The sequence below is a fragment of the Bombina bombina genome, chromosome 9, assembly GCF_027579735.1.
Source record: "Bombina bombina isolate aBomBom1 chromosome 9, aBomBom1.pri, whole genome shotgun sequence".
NCBI classification, from domain to species: domain Eukaryota; kingdom Metazoa; phylum Chordata; class Amphibia; order Anura; family Bombinatoridae; genus Bombina; species Bombina bombina.
Genome location: NC_069507.1, coordinates 274,238,325 through 274,254,175, shown reverse-complemented (window position 1 = coordinate 274,254,175; position 15,851 = coordinate 274,238,325). Strand labels below are relative to the sequence as shown.

At 42.3% G+C, this 15,851-nt stretch overlaps 1 protein-coding gene and 1 long non-coding RNA gene across 2 annotated transcripts in view; both read right to left on the bottom strand.

Annotated features, from left to right (window-relative positions):
• Window positions 1-1,918: 1,918 nt before the first annotated feature.
• LOC128640321 (uncharacterized) lies at window positions 1,919-3,407 on the bottom strand. Its single transcript, XR_008399329.1, has 2 exons — window positions 3,122-3,407; window positions 1,919-2,089 (listed from the first exon to the last, which is right to left on the bottom strand). It is a non-coding gene; the product is annotated as an uncharacterized LOC128640321 (long non-coding RNA).
• A 371-nt stretch (window positions 3,408-3,778) lies between these two features.
• Window positions 3,779-15,851, bottom strand: part of LOC128640581 (forkhead box protein J2) — a 75,688-nt gene continuing 63,615 nt past the window's right edge. The window contains exon 7 of the mRNA XM_053693052.1: window positions 3,779-4,343. Coding sequence (XP_053549027.1) covers window positions 4,237-4,343 — 107 coding nt within the window. The 3' untranslated portion in view covers window positions 3,779-4,236. The remainder of the gene's footprint in view (window positions 4,344-15,851) is intronic.

Sequence of the window (15,851 nt, the reverse complement as noted above, 5' to 3'; positions counted from 1 at the left end):
GTGGTTATGATTTTTTTGTATAAAGCACAATTATTCCAATTCCTTGTTTGATGCTTTCGCTCCTTTCTTATCACCCCACTTCTTGGCTATTCGTTAAACTGAATTGTGGGTGTGGTGAGGGGTGTATTTATAGGCATTTTGAGGTTTGGGAAACTTTGCCCCTCCTGGTAGGAATGTATATCCCATACGTCACTAGCTCATGGACTCTTGCCAATATGAAAGAAATGAATATCAGGTAAATTATGTTTTTCAGCAGACAGAATAGAGATTGAATGTTCTTCTCTTCAATCAAATCCTCTCCAGATGTGGACCTGATAACATACAGCTGCAATTATGAATTGGCCCACTTTTTCAGCCACTTTCCTTCCCTCTGTTGATGGGAGTGTATGTATTTGTTTAGTAGAGTTTTCTCTTATCTATATGTTCCTTCTAATCCCTCTCAAATCACAGTTACTTCACATAACTAAGCAGAAGACAGCTTTTCTAGCAGTAATTCCAGAATTGCCCAGGCGGCTTTGGTTCTCTCTTCTACAAATGTTGGCTTAAAACTCCATGACTCATTCTGTTGAGTCCAGACATGCTGCATCTGGGTCCAATTTGGCATCTACATCTAGAAAGCTCCATCTAGTGGTTTGGTGGCTGAGTGGACTAGTTTGCAGGAGTTGAATATTACAGCAACAGTAATTTTTACATTATTAAAAGCTAAGAAGAAGACTACATCTACATATTACATGATATGGGATAATTTCTTCATCGGGATGTCGACTAGAAGTCTCTCTAGTTTAGATTTTTCTTTTGGTCATTTGCTGGAGTTTCTCCATGATGGTTATCTGCAAGATCTTAGCCTCAGCCATCTCTGCTATTTCTGGTGTGAAGTGGGCTTAAGATCTCTGTTTTTCCAAGCACTGGCTCATATCTTACCTGTTAAGAGATTGATGATACCCCCATGGTATCATCCGTTAATCTTGAATGCTATGCTTAATCCAACTTTTGAACCCTTGAGAGAAGTGTTGTTTTGGTTCCTCGGTTTGAAAACTATTTTCCTTGTGTCAATTACTTTCAGAACTCCTAGCATTAGATTCCTATATCTCTTTTCATTAGGACAAAGTGGTATTCTGCATTGTATCTGATTATCTACGAAAGGTAGTTTCTCACTTTCATTCCTCACAATACATAATTTTGCCATTTTTTTGTCCTGAAAGCAGAACTCTGTATAGATTGGATGTAGTCCAATGTCTTTATATTAACCTTAAGGAGACTCAGAGTAATAGGAAGAAGAAAAGTTGTGTGTTGTTCATCAAGGTGCTTGTCAGGGGTTGGCTCCTGCCAAAACTAATATTTCCAGTTGGATTATCCAAGCTATATTTAGGGCCTATAACCAAAAAATAAGCATTTCTTGTTCAAGCTGTGGTTTTGAAGTTTCCACATACCTTTATTTCTCATTACAAGGTGAATGTGAGGAAATTTGTAATGAGAGACAAACTCAGCATAAAGGGGTTTTTTTGCCAATGGATTTCTAAATAAAATGTTTTTATTGAGCAGTGTATTTTGTATTGCTTGACATTTTTGCTTCCCACTGCTTTGCTTTTGTCTTGTATTTGCCTCATTGGTGATTATTAGCAAGGGCGAGCCAATATAACTAGAAATTCAGATCAAAATATACAGCAATTTCTATACCTCTTATCTCTGTATAATAATCACCAGTTTCCCCTTCCTTGCATTTTCCTGTCAGTTCAGTTCAGGACACACCTAAGATTAGGAGGAGTTTGAGGTAACACTGCTTATTATATACTGATAAGCGTGGGGAGTGGTCACTTCTGTCCAGCCCCTATAAGAGGATGGTTCTGATTGGCAACCAGAATATATATATATCAATTCTATAGAATAAACTGGATCTAGTAAATGAGAACAAATCTACGAGCGATAATTTTTCATATTGGCTTAACAGAAATGAGGATATTAATGATACAAACCATCCTGGACACTGGTTTCTTGGGAAACACATTTGACCATCACTAAATAGAGATAGTGAGGATGAATCCCATCTAAATAAAAAACATAATATATTCACTTTATATTAAGTATACACCTGAGGGTGGGTGATTCTGATCTGGCCCCATTCTGATATATGAAAGTTGTCCGGTCTCTTCTGTAAGGGTGGTTGGTCTTATGCATAATGATGGTCTGGTCTGTTGTTTTAGTTGTTATTCTGATGTGGGAATGTGGTCAGTCTGATGTTGGAGAGGTGCCCAGTTTATTGTGTGAGTGGTTGGTCTGAAGTAGGGGGTTGGTCCTGTCTAATTTGGGAGGGTGGTTTGTCTGATTTAAGAGGTTAGTCCAGTCTGATGAGGGAGGTTGGTCTGGATTATCTGGGAGGTTGGTCCGGACTGATGTGGGAGGGTGGTGCGGTCTTATGTGTGATGGTGGGGCTAGTCTGATATGGGAGATTGATCCTTCTGATGTGGGAGGGTGGCACTGTTTTATGTTGGTCTGATGTGGGAGTGTTGGTCGTTCTAATATACGATCGTCTGGGGTTGTTGTTTCTCTTGTTCAGAGAAGAATTGCCTGGTATTTCGGCACTGGACTGTCTTTGGGCAGGGTCAGACTGATATGCTACAGGATATTTTCTCTCTGTGAAAAGGCATAGTGTGCTAAAAGATTATGCACCCTGAGTTGCAATGGAAATGAACAGGCATGGAAGTTATTCTAGCTTTTGTTCTATCTCAGGAGTGCGACTCTCTCTTCTGATATTTATGCAAATTACTCTTGGGTGTCCCTAAGAGTAATGGGGGAAACCAGACATGGATTCCTTGCACACATGCCCTTAGAGAGATACAACTGCACCTCACTGACGAGGCCCACAGAAAGCCGAAACGATCATCTGGGGTTGTTGTTTGTCTTGTTCAGAGAAGAATTGCCTGGTATTTTGGCGCTGGACTGTCTTTGGGCAGGGTCAGACTGATATGCTACAGGATATTTTCTCTCTGTGAAAAGGCATAGTGTGCTAAAATATTATGCACCCTGAGTTGCAATGGAAATGAACAGGCATGGAAGTTATTCTAGCTTTTGTTCTATCTCAGGAGTGCGGCTCTCTCTTCTGATATTTATATTAAGTATACACCTGAGGGTGTGTGATTCTGATCTGGCCCCATTCTGATATATGAGAGTTGTCCAGTCTCTTCTGTAAGGGTGGTTGGTCTTATGCATGATGATGATCTGGTCTGTTGTTTTAGTTGTTATTCTGATGTGGGAATGTGGTCAGTCTGATGTTGGAGAGGTGCCCAGTTTATTGTGTGAGTGGAAGGTCTGATGTAGGGGGTTGGTCTGTCTAATTTGGAAGGGTGGTTGGTCTCATTTAAGAGGTTAGTCCAGTCTGATGAGGGAGGTTGGTCTGGACTTATCTGGGAGGTTGGCCGGACTGATGTGGGAGGGTGGTGCGGTCTTATGTGTAATGGTGGGTCTAGTCTGATATGGGAGATTCATCCTTCTGATGTGGGAGGGTGGCACTGTTTGATGTTGGTCTGATGTGGGAGGTTGGTCGTTCTGATATGTGTTGGTGGTCGGTCTGAAGTTGGAAGTTAGTCTGATGTGGTAGGGTGGTCGGACTGTTGTGCGAGTGGTTGATCTGAATTGGGAACTGATGTGGGAGAGTGAGTTGGTCTGATGGGGATTGGGCAAGGTGTGTGAGGTTAGAAGTTGCTCTCATTTTACAGTTGTCCTGTTCTGTGTCGTGTTTTTTCCCTGGCCTGTGAGCAACAGAATAACACCACACAAGATATCTTTGAGGAACGTGGTTCTTGATAATTTTGTAGTGGCTGCCTTGTACATGCAACCATGAATACACTCTGTACTGCTCAGTGGAATATGTGTGTGCCATATAAATAAACCAGAAGTCCCTGTGGCAGGTCCTCTCCTTTCATGGTGGCGTGAGCCTTGGTGCTCAGAGTTGCCACAACTTTGGCAAAAAGTCAATTTTCTCTTGAAGAGATCAGTTTCTCTCCTGCTATCCAGGTATTGTTTCTGGGGCCTTAGCCTGTAATATAATAGAGGGTCTTTTCTCTTCAGCATTTGTCCCAGTCACTGGAGGTGGGGGCCATCACCCCTGATTGTCAGACAAAGATATACACTTATATATATATATATATATATATATATATTTATATATAACTTGGCTGGAGGAATTCAACTCCCTCCTTTATCTCTTTTTTGTTTTATCCCAGGGGATAAATGTGCAGTCTAAGCAATTGAGTCCCAGTCAAAGTCATCCTGAATATCCTCATTGCTGTGCGGGTAGCGGAGTGTTGAGCGAGAGGGCGGATATAGGGATCGCTGTGGGAGGCGTCCTGCAGAAACAGAAAAAAACAAAAACTTAATATATATAGCGCAAGTGTCAACCCATAATCTCTAATATTGTCATTATGTGATCCCCAATACTATCACCCCGTATTCTTTAATATTGTCACTATGTGATCCCCAATATTATCACCCCATAATCTCTGATACTGTCACCCCATAATCTCTAATAGTGTCACTATGTGATCCCCATTACTGTCACCCCATAATCTCTGATAGTGTCACTGTGTGATCCCCAATACTGTCACCCCATAATCTCTGTGTCACTGTGTGATCCCCAATACTGTCACCCCATAATCTCTGTGTCACTGTGTGATCCCCAATACTGTCACCCCATAATCTCTGTGTCACTGTGTGATCTCCAATACTGTCACCCCATAATCTGTGTCACTGTGTAATCCCCAATACTGTCACCCCATAATCTCTAATAGTGTCACTGTGTGATCCCCAATACTGTCACCCCATAATCTCTGTGTCACTGTGTAATCCCCAATACTGTCACCTCATAATCTCTGTGTCACTGTGTAATCCCCAATACTGTCACCCCATAATCTGTGTCACTGTGTAATCCCCAATACTGTCACCTCATAATCTCTGTGTCACTGTGTGATCCCCAATACTGTCACCCCATAATCTCTGTGTGATCCCCAATACTGTCACCCCATAATCTCTGTGTCACTGTGTAATCCCCAATACTGTCACCCCATAATCTCTGTGTCACTGTGTGATCCCCAATACTGTCACCCCATAATCTCTGTGTCACTGTGTAATCCACAATACTGTCACCTCATAATCTCTGTGTCACTGTGTGATCCCCAATACTGTCACCCCATAATCTCTGTGTGATCCCCAATACTGTCACCCCATAATCTCTGTGTCACTGTGTAATCCCCAATACTGTCACCCCATAATCTCTGTGTCACTGTGTGATCCCCAATACTGTCACCCCATAATATCTGTGTCACTGTGTGATCCCCAATACTGTCACCCCATAATCTCTGTGTGATCCCCAATACTGTCACCCCATAATCTCTAATAGTGTCACTGTGTGATCCCCAATACTGTCACCCCATAATCTCTGTGTCACTGTGTAATCCCCAATACTATCACCCCATAATCTCTAATAGTGTCACTGTGTGATCCCCAATACTGTCACCCCATAATCTCTGTGTCACTGTGTAATCCCCAATACTGTCACCCCATAATCTCTGTGTCACTGTGTGATCCCCAATACTGTCACCCCATAATCTCTGTGTGATCCCCAATACTGTCACCCCATAATCTCTGTGTGATCCCCAATACTGTCACCCCATAATCTCTGTGTCACTGTGTAATCCCCAATACTGTTACCCCATAATCTCTGTGTCACTGTGTAATCCCCAATACTGTCACCCCATAATCTCTGTGTCACTGTGTGATCCCCAATACTGTCACCCCATAATCTCTGTGTGATCCCCAATACTGTCACCCCATAATCTCTGTGTCACTGTGTAATCCCCAATACTGTCACCCCATAATCTCTGTGTCACTGTGTGATCCCCAATACTGTCACCCCATAATCTCTGTGTCACTGTGTGATCCCCAATACTGTCACCCCATAATCTCTGTGTCACTATGTAATCCCCAATACTGTCACCCCATAATCTCTGTGTCACTGTGTAATCCCCAATACTGTCACCCCATAATCTCTAATAGTGTCACTGTGTGATCCCCAATACTGTCACCCCATAATCTCTGTGTCACTGTGTAATCCCCAATACTGTTACCCCATAATCTCTGTGTCACTGTGTGATCCCCAATACTGTCACCCCATAATATCTAATAGTGTCACTGTGTGATCCCCAATACTGTCACCCCATAATCTCTGTGTCACTGTGTAATCCCCAATACTGTTACCCCATAATCTCTGTGTCACTGTGTAATCTCCAATACTGTCACCCCATAATATCTGTGTCACTGTGTGATCCCCAATACTGTCACCCCATAATCTCTGTGTCACTGTGTAATCCCCAATACTGTCACCCCATAATCTCTGTGTCACTGTGTGATCCCCAATACTGTCACCCCATAATCTCTGTGTGATCCCCAATACTGTCACCCCATAATCTCTGTGTCACTGTGTAATCCCCAATACTGTCACCCCATAATCTCTGTGTGAGCCCCAATACTGTCACCCCATAATCTCTGTGTCACTGTGTGATCCCCAATACTGTCACCCCATAATCTCTGTGTGATCCCCAATACTGTCACCCCATAATCTCTGTGTCACTGTGTAATCCCCAATACTGTCACCCCATAATCTCTGTGTCACTGTGTGATCTCCAATACTGTCACCCCATAATCTCTAATAGTGCAGATTTAAAGGGACATTGTACACTAGATTTTTCTTTGCATAAGTGTTTTGTAGATGATACATTTATTTAGCCCATCTGGGAGTGTTTTGTAACAATGTTTAGTTTTGCTTATTTGTTTAAAGGGACAGTCTACACCAGAATTTTTATTGTTTTAAAAGATAGATAATCCCTTTATTACCCATTTCCCAGTTTTGCATAACCAACAGTTATAATAATATACTTTTAACCTCTGTGATTATCTTGTATCTAAGCCTCTGCAAACTGCCCCTTTTTTCAGTTCTTTTGACAGACTTGCAGTCTAGCCAATCAGTGCCTGCTCCCAGATTACTTCACGTGCACGAGCACAGTGTTATCTATATGAAATATGTGAACTAACACCCTCTAGTGGTGAAAAACTGTTAAAATGCAATCTGAAAGAGGTGGGCTTCAAGGTCTAAGAAATTAGCATATGAACCTCCTAGGTTAAGCTTTCAACTAAGAATACCAAGAGAACAAAGCAAAATTGGTGATAAAAGTAAACTGGAAAATTGTTTAAAATTACATGCTCTATCTGAATCATGAAAGTTTATTTTGGCCTAGACTGTCCCTTTAATAACATTGTGCTGATTTTCAGACTCCTAACCAAGCCCCACAGTGCCAGATGTATACACGCGTTTACAGGCTCCTGTTTGTTATCTGTCTTTTCACATGCAGGGAAGGGTGGAGGGCGGGAGTGTCTGCTCTTCTTGTTTTCTCAGCCCCTTTCACCGGGTGTCCCAGTCAACCTCATCATCAGAGCTAAACTGGGAGCTTGTACGTTTTTAAACTGGATTTTAAGATCAGTATCTGTGCATATTCTTCTTTAGAGTAGTGTCTTTTACATGCAGTTATATGACACCTGGTGCACACTGTCCCTGTTTATCTTGCTATGCAGGTTCTGGGTGTGAAGTAGAGACACCTACATTACAATTGTATGTTCAATATCAGCGCCTAAAGTTTTTACTTGATTTCTCTCCATGCCGGTGAGTCATGGGGAGAAAGACCCTCACTCACCAGTATTACCTGAGGTTTTTTTATAAAAAAAATCATCTTATGTATCTGAATATGCAGAAGCGCTATACAATATATGTGATGCAATATAGTACTGACACTGTAGTGTATGCATGTGTATGTGTGTGCAGACCTTTCTTTCATGTAATTGGCAAGAGTCCATGAGCTAGTGACGTATGGGATATACAATCCTACCAGGAGGGGCAAAGTTTCCCAAACCTCAAAATGCCTATAAATACACCCCTCACCACACCCACAATTCAGTTTTACAAACTTTGCCTCCTATGGAGGTGGTGAAGTAAGTTTGTGCTAAGATTTCTACGTTGACATGCGCTTCTCAACATTGTTGAAGCCCAATTCCTCTCAGAGTACAGCGAATGTCAGAGGGACGTGAAGGGAGTATCGCTTATTGAATCCGATGATTTCCCTAACGGGGGTCTATTTCATAGGTTCTCTGTTATCGGTCGTAGAGATTCATCTCCTACCTCCCTTTTCAGATCGACGATATACTCTCAATTTACCATTACCTCTACTAATAACTGTTTTAGTACTGGTTTGGCTATCTGCTATATGTGGATGGGTGTCTTTTGGTAAGTATGTTTCTCCTACATTGGTGTATCCGGTCCACGTCTTCATCCTTACTTGTGGGATATTCTCAATCCCTACAGGAAGTGGCAAAGAGAGTACACAGCAGAGCTGTCCATATAGCTCCCCTCAGGCTCCGCCCCCCCAGTCATTCCTCTTGCCGCTCTAACAAGTAGCATCTCCACGGGGGTGGTAAAGAGTATGTGGTGTTATATTTGTAGTTTTATTTCTTCAATCAAGAGTTTGTTATTTTAAAATAGTGCCGGTTTGTACTATTTACTCTGAGGCAGAACAGTGATGAAGATTTCTGCTGAGAGGAATATGATTTTAGCACCAGTAACTAAAATCCATTGCTGTTCCCACGCAGGACTGTTGAATACCAGAGAACTTCAGTTGGGGGGAACAGTTTGCAGGCTTAACTGCTTCAGGTATGATCAGTCATTTTTCTAACAAGACCAAGTAATGCTAGAAGACTGTCAGAAATCCCCTCAGGGATAGGTAAGCCATTTTTCTCAAACTCTGTATAAAATAATGGCTTAAATTAAGGGCTCAATGCTGGTTGACACTATTGTGGGCTTAATCGATTGCTTATTAGCATGTTTCAGTATGCATAAGGTGTTTTTTGAGACTTTTAAAACACTTATGGGGTTTAATATTGCGCCTGGCACTTAATTAGACACCTAATCTAGTCTATAAGGCCCCACCACTCTGGAAGGAAGAGAGAGGAGGCCTCATTTTCGCGCCTCAATTGCGCAGTTGTTTTGACTAGACAGTTCATGCAGCTTCACATGGGGAGTCTAGAGACATCAGAAAGGACTTCAGAGAGGCTAATTTCTTACTCAAATAATCCCTAAGGAAGGTAAAAGCCACAGTAGAGGCTGTGGCATTGTACTGTAGTGTTTTTAACCGGTTAACTGCTGTTCTTAGCTCCGGTTTGGGCATTAAGGGGTTAATTGGTCTGAAAATTTGTGTGCAATCTTTTCAAAGCATTAAGACAATGTGGTGAAAATGTCATTAAAATCGGATGATTTTTTGATGGTTTTTTGATATTTTAGTAATAAAGTGTGCACTTTTATTATTTAAAGACACAGTAAAGTTTTTGTCAAAATTATTTTTTATTGCATTGAAGTTCTGTCTAACTCTGTCAAAGATGTCTGAACCTTCAGATAGCATTTGTTCTGTATGTTTAAAGGCCAAGGCGGTGCCCCCATTAAACTTATGTGTGAAGTGTGCTATATCGTCCAAACAGCTTAAGGACCGCACAGTCACGCTTATAGACGTAGCCCAAAATGATTCTTTAGCTGAAGGTAGTGAGGATCGTCCACTATCCTCTCCTTCTGTGTCAACACCAGCTATGCCCGCGCCAGCGATGCCCAGTACATCTAGCGCACCGATTCCTATTACTTTGCAACAGTTAGCGGCAGTAATGGATAATTCTCTCGCAGCATTTTTATCCAAACTGCCAGCTTTTCCAAGGAAGCGTGATAGCTCAGTTTTAAATACAGAAGGTGAGCAAGCAGACGCAGCGCATAATTTATCTGTAGTGCCCTCACATCAATCTGATTTGGCGGGGAGGGAGGGCCTGTCTGAGGGAGAAATTTCTGACACAGGAAAAGTTTCTCAGCAGGCAGAGCCAGATACCATAGCATTTAAATTTAAGTTAGAACAGCTCCGCGCCCTACTTAAGGAGTTTCTAGCTACACTTGATGATTGTGACCCTTTGGTGGTCCCAGAAAAATTGTGTAAAATGGACAAATTCTTAGAGGTCCCAGTACACACTGATGCATTTCCGATACCTAAGAGGGTGGCGGATATAGTGACTAGGGAGTGGGAGAGACCAGGTGTACTTTTTGTTCCCCCCCCCCTATATTTAAGAAAATGTTCCCCATTGTTGACCCCAGAAAGGACGCGTGGCAGACGGTCCCTAAGGTAGAGGGGGCAGTTTCAACACTAGCTAAGCGCACAACCATACCAATAGAAGATAGTTGCGCTTTCAAAGATCCTATGGATAAAAAATTAGAAGGTTTGCTTAAGAAAATTTTTGTTCAACAAGGTTTTCTTCTTCAACCAATTTCTTGCATTATTCCTGTAACCACTGCAGCGTCTTTTTGGTTTGAGGAACTAGAAAACTCGCTCCAGAAGGAGACTTCTTATGATGAAGTCATGGACAGAATTCACGCCCTGAAGTTGGCTAATGCCTTCATTACAGATGCCGCTTTTCAGTTAGCTAAATTAGCGGCGAAAAATTCAAGTTTTGCAATCGTGGCGCGCAGAGCGCTTTGGCTAAAATCTTGGTCGGCGGATGTGTCGTCCAAAACAAAATTGCTTAATATTCCTTTCAAGGGTAAGACCCTATTCGGGCCAGAGTTGAAAGAAATTATTTCAGATATCACTGGGGGAAAGGGCCATGCTCTTCCACAAGATAGACCTTTCAAAGATAAAAATAAGTTTAATTTTCGTTCCTTTCGCAATTTCAGGAACGGACCTGCTTCTACCTCTACAGCCACTAGGCAAGAGGGTAACGCATCCCAGCCCAAGCCAGCATGGAAACCATTGCAAGGCTGGAACAAGGGTAAACAGGCCAAGAAGCCTGCTGCTGCTACCAAGACAGCATGAAAGGGTAGCCCCCGATCCGGGACCGGATCTAGTAGGGGGCAGACTTTCTCTCTTTGCTCAGGCTTGGGCAAGAGATGTTCCGGACCCCTGGGCGCTAGAAATTGTCTCTCAGGGGTATCTTCTGGAATTCAAGGACCTTCCTCCAAAGGGAAGGTTCCACATGTCTCGCTTATCTTTAGACCAGATAAAGAGACAGGCATTCTTACGTTGCGTAGAAGACCTTCTAAAAATGGGAGTGATACACCCAGTTCCAACAGCAGAACAAGGACTGGGTTTTTACTCAAACCTGTTTGTAGTTCCCAAAAAGGAAGGAACTTTCAGGCCAATCCTGGATTTAAAAATCCTAAACAAATTCCTCAGAGTTCCATCATTCAAAATGGAAACCATTCGGACAATTTTACCAATGATCCAGGAGGGTCAATATATGACTACCGTGGACTTAAAGGATGCGTACCTGCATATTCCTATCCACAAAGATCACCATCAGTTCCTGAGGTTCGCTTTTTTGGACAAGCATTACCAATTCGTGGCCCTTCCCTTCGGATTGGCCACTGCTCCCAGAATTTTCACAAAGGTGCTAGGGTCCCTTCTAGCGGTGCTAAGACCAAGGGGCATTGCAGTAGCACCTTACCTAGACGACATCTTAATACAAGCGTCGTCCTTTCACAAAGCAAAGGCTCATATGGACATTGTTCTAGCCTTTCTAAGGTCTCACGGGTGGAAGGTGAACATAGAAAAGAGTTCTCTGTCCCCGTTCACAAGGGTTCCCTTCCTGGGAACAATAATAGACTCGGTAGAAATGAAGATCTTTCTGACGGAGGTCAGGAAGTTAAAGCTTTTGAACACTTGTCGAGTTCTTCATGCCATTCCTCAACCCTCCGTAGCTCAGTGCATGGAGGTAATAGGACTCATGGTTGCGGCAATGGACATGGTTCCCTTTGCTCAAATTCATTTAAGACCACTGCAACTGTGCATGCTCAAACAGTGGAATGGGGATTATGCAGATTTGTCTCCCCAGATACAAATGGACCAGAAAACCAGAGACTCACTCCTCTGGTGGTTGTCTCAGGATCACCTGTCTCAGGGAATGAGTTTCCGCAGACCAGAGTGGATCATTGTCACAACCGACGCCAGCCTCTTGGGCTGGGGTGCGGTCTGGGAGTCCCTGAAAGCTCAGGGTCTATGGTCTCGGGAAGAATCTCTTCTCCGATAAACATTTTGGAATTGAGAGCGATATTCAATGCGCTCCAGGCATGGCCTCAACTAGCGGAGGCCAAATTCATCAGATTTCAGTCGGACAACATGACGACTGTAGCGTACATCAATCATCAGGGAGGAACAAAGAGTTCCCTGGCGATGAGGTAGGTATCCAAGATCATCAAATGGGCAGAGGATCACTCCTGCCATCTATCAGCAATTCACATCCATCCCAGGAGTGGACAACTGGGAAGCGGATTATCTGAGTCGTCAGACCTTCCATCCGGGGGAGTGGGAACTTCACCCGGAGGTTTTTGCCCAGTTAACTCAACTATGGGGCCTTCCAGATCTGGATCTGATGGCGTCACGTCAGAACTCCAAAGTTCCACGTTACGGGTCCAGGTCCAGGGATCCCAAGGCGACATTGGTAGATGCCTTAGTGGCGCCTTGGTCGTTCAATCTAGCTTATGTCTTTCCACCGTTTCCTCTTCTCCCCCGGCTAGTAGCCAGGATCAAACAGGAGAAGGCTTCGGTAATTCTGATAGCTCCTGCGTGGCCACGCAGGACTTGGTATGCAGACCTGGTGAATATGTCATTGGTTCCACCATGGAAGCTACCTTTGAGGCAGGACCTTCTAATCCAAGGTCCATTTACACATCCAAACCTAGTTTCTCTGCAACTGACTGCTTGGAGATTGAACGCTTGATTCTAGCTAAGCGTGGGTTTTCGGAATCAGTTATAGATACTCTGATCCAGGCTAGGAAGCCTGTCACCAGAAAAATTTACCATAAGATATGGCGGAAATATCTTTGCTGGTGCGAATCCAAGGGTTACTCATGGAGTAAGATAAGGATTCCAAGGTTACTATCTTTTCTCCAAGAAGGATTGGAGAAAGGTCTGTCAGCTAGTTCTTTAAAAGGACAGATATCTGCTCTGTCTGTTTTGTTACACAAGCGTCTGGCAGCCGTGCCAGATGTTCAGGCTTTTGTACAGGCTTTAGTCAGAATCAAGCCCGTCTACAGACCTGTGGCTCCTCCATGGAGTCTAAATTTAGTTCTTTCAGTTCTTCAAGGGGTTCCGTTTGAACCTCTACATTCCATAGATATTAAGTTACTGTCTTGGAAAGTTTTGTTTTTGGTAGCTATTTCTTCTGCTAGAAGAGTTTCTGAATTGTCTGCTTTGCAGTGTAATTCACCCTATCTGGTGTTTCATACAGATAAGGTCGTTTTACGTACCAAACCTGGTTTTCTTCCAAAAGTGGTTTCCAATAAGAATATTAACCAGGAAATAGTTGTTCCTTCTCTGTGTCCTAATCCAGTTTCTAACAAGGAACGTCTGTTATACAATCTTGATGTGGTTCGTGCTTTGAAGTTTTATCTAAAAGCAACTAAAGACTTCAGACAAACATCGTCCTTGTTTGTCGTCTATTCTGGCAAGAGGAGAGGTCAAAAAGCGACTGCGACCTCTCTGTCTTTCTGGCTGAAAAGCATAATCCGATTGATTTATGAGACTGCTGGAAGGCAGCCTCCTGAACGAATTACAGCTCACTCTACTAGAGCTGTGGCTTCCACATGGGCTTTCAAGAATGAGGCTTCTGTTGAACAGATCTGTAAAGGCAGCGACTTGGTCTTCACTGCATAAATTTGCAAAATTTTACAAATTCCATACTTTTGCTTCTTCGGAGGCTATTTTTGGGAGAAAGGTTTTGCAAGCAGTGGTGCCTTCCGTTTAGGTTACCTGACTTGTTCCCTCCCTTCATCCGTGTCCTAAAGCTTTGTTATTGGTTCCCACAAGTAAGGATGAAGCCGTGGACCGGATACACCAATGTAGGAGAAAACAGAATTTATGTTTACCTGATAAATTTCTTTCTCCTACGGTGTATCCGGTCCACGGCCCACCCTGGCATTTTGGTCAGGTTTATATTTATTTTTGTAAACTACAGTCACCACTGCACCCTATGGTTCTCCTTTTTCTCCTAACCGTCGGTCGAATGACTGGGGGGGCAGAGCCTGAGGGGAGCTATATGGACAGCTCTGCTGTGTGCTCTCTTTGCCACTTCCTGTAGGGATTGAGAATATCCCACAAGTAAGGATGAAGCCGTGGACCGGATACACCGTAGGAGAAAGAAATTTATCAGGTAAACATAAATTCTGTTTTTTTATTACTTAAGACACCTCAGCTATGGTTTGGCACTTTATGCATTTATATAAAGTTCTAAATATATGTATTGTACTTATATTTGCCATGAGTCAGGTTCATGAATTTCCTTCTGCAGACTGTCAGTTTCATATTTGGGGAATATAAACATTTTTTTAAGAAATGTATTTCTTACCTGGGGTTTAGTCTTTTTTTCAATTGACTACTTCTTGCACATTGCGGGTGGTATTAGGCCCGCGGGTGCGTCAAATGCTAAACTTTATTGCGTCATTCTTGGCGCGAAAATATTTGTGGCGCGAAAAAATACGTCTATGACGCAACTTCGTAATTTCCGGCGTTATACTTTACGCCGAGACCTTTCACACGGTTGCGTCATTAGTGACGCGAGTGTGTCATTTCCGGTTATTTTTGGCGCCAAAAAAGTTTGTTACGTTGTGCGTCATACTTGGCGCCAAACTTTTTTCATTATTTCAATACCCCATGAATGTTTGCCTCCTGCTTTTTACTCTATCAGAGGGCTATGCTATTTGCATTTTTTCCCATTCCTGAAACTGTCATATAAGGAAATAGATAATTTTGCTTTATATGTTGTTTTTTCTTTTACATTGTGCAAGATGTCTCAATTTGATCCTGTCTCAGAAGTTTCTGCTGAAACATTGCTGCCTGACATCAGTTCTACCAAAGCTAAGTGCATTTGTTGTAAAATTGTAGAAATTATTTCGCTGAATGTCATTTGTAATAGTTGTCATGATAAACTTTTACATGCAGATAATGTATCCATCAGTAATAGTACATTGCCAGTTGCAGTTCCTTCAACTTCTAATGTGCATGATATACCTGTAAATTTTAAAGAATTTGTTTCTGATTCTATCCTGAAGGCTTTGTCTGCATTTCCACCTTCTAATAAACGTAAAAGGTCTTTTAAAACTTCTCATTTAGTTGATGAAATTTCAAATGACCAACAACATAATAATTTATCCTCTTCTGATGAGGATCTATCTGATACAGAAGATCCTTCCTCAGACTGTGACACTGACAAATCTACTTATTTATTTAAAATAGAGTATATGCGTTGTTTATTAAAAGAAGTGTTAATTACTTTGGATATTGAGGTAACCAGTCCTATTGACGTTCAGTCTAATAAACATTTAAATGCTGTTTTTAAACCTCCTGTGGTTTCTCCAGGGGTTTTTCCTATTCCTGAGACTATTTCTGATATGATTTCTAGGGAATGGAATAAGCCAGGTACTTCTTTTATTCCTTCTTCAAGGTTTAAAAAATGGTATCCTTTACCAGCAAAATCTATAGAGTTTTGGGAAAAAAATCCCCAAAGTTGATGGGGCTATTTCTACTCTTGCTAAACGTACCACTATTCCTATGGAATATAGTACTTCCTTTAAGGATCCTTTAGATAGGAAGCTTGAATCTTATCTAAGGAAGGCCTATTTATATTCAGGTCATCTCAGACCTGCAATTTCTTTGGCTGATGTTGCAGCTGCATCAACTTTCTGGTTGGAGAATTTAGCGCAACAAGAATTGGATTCTGACATATCTAGCATT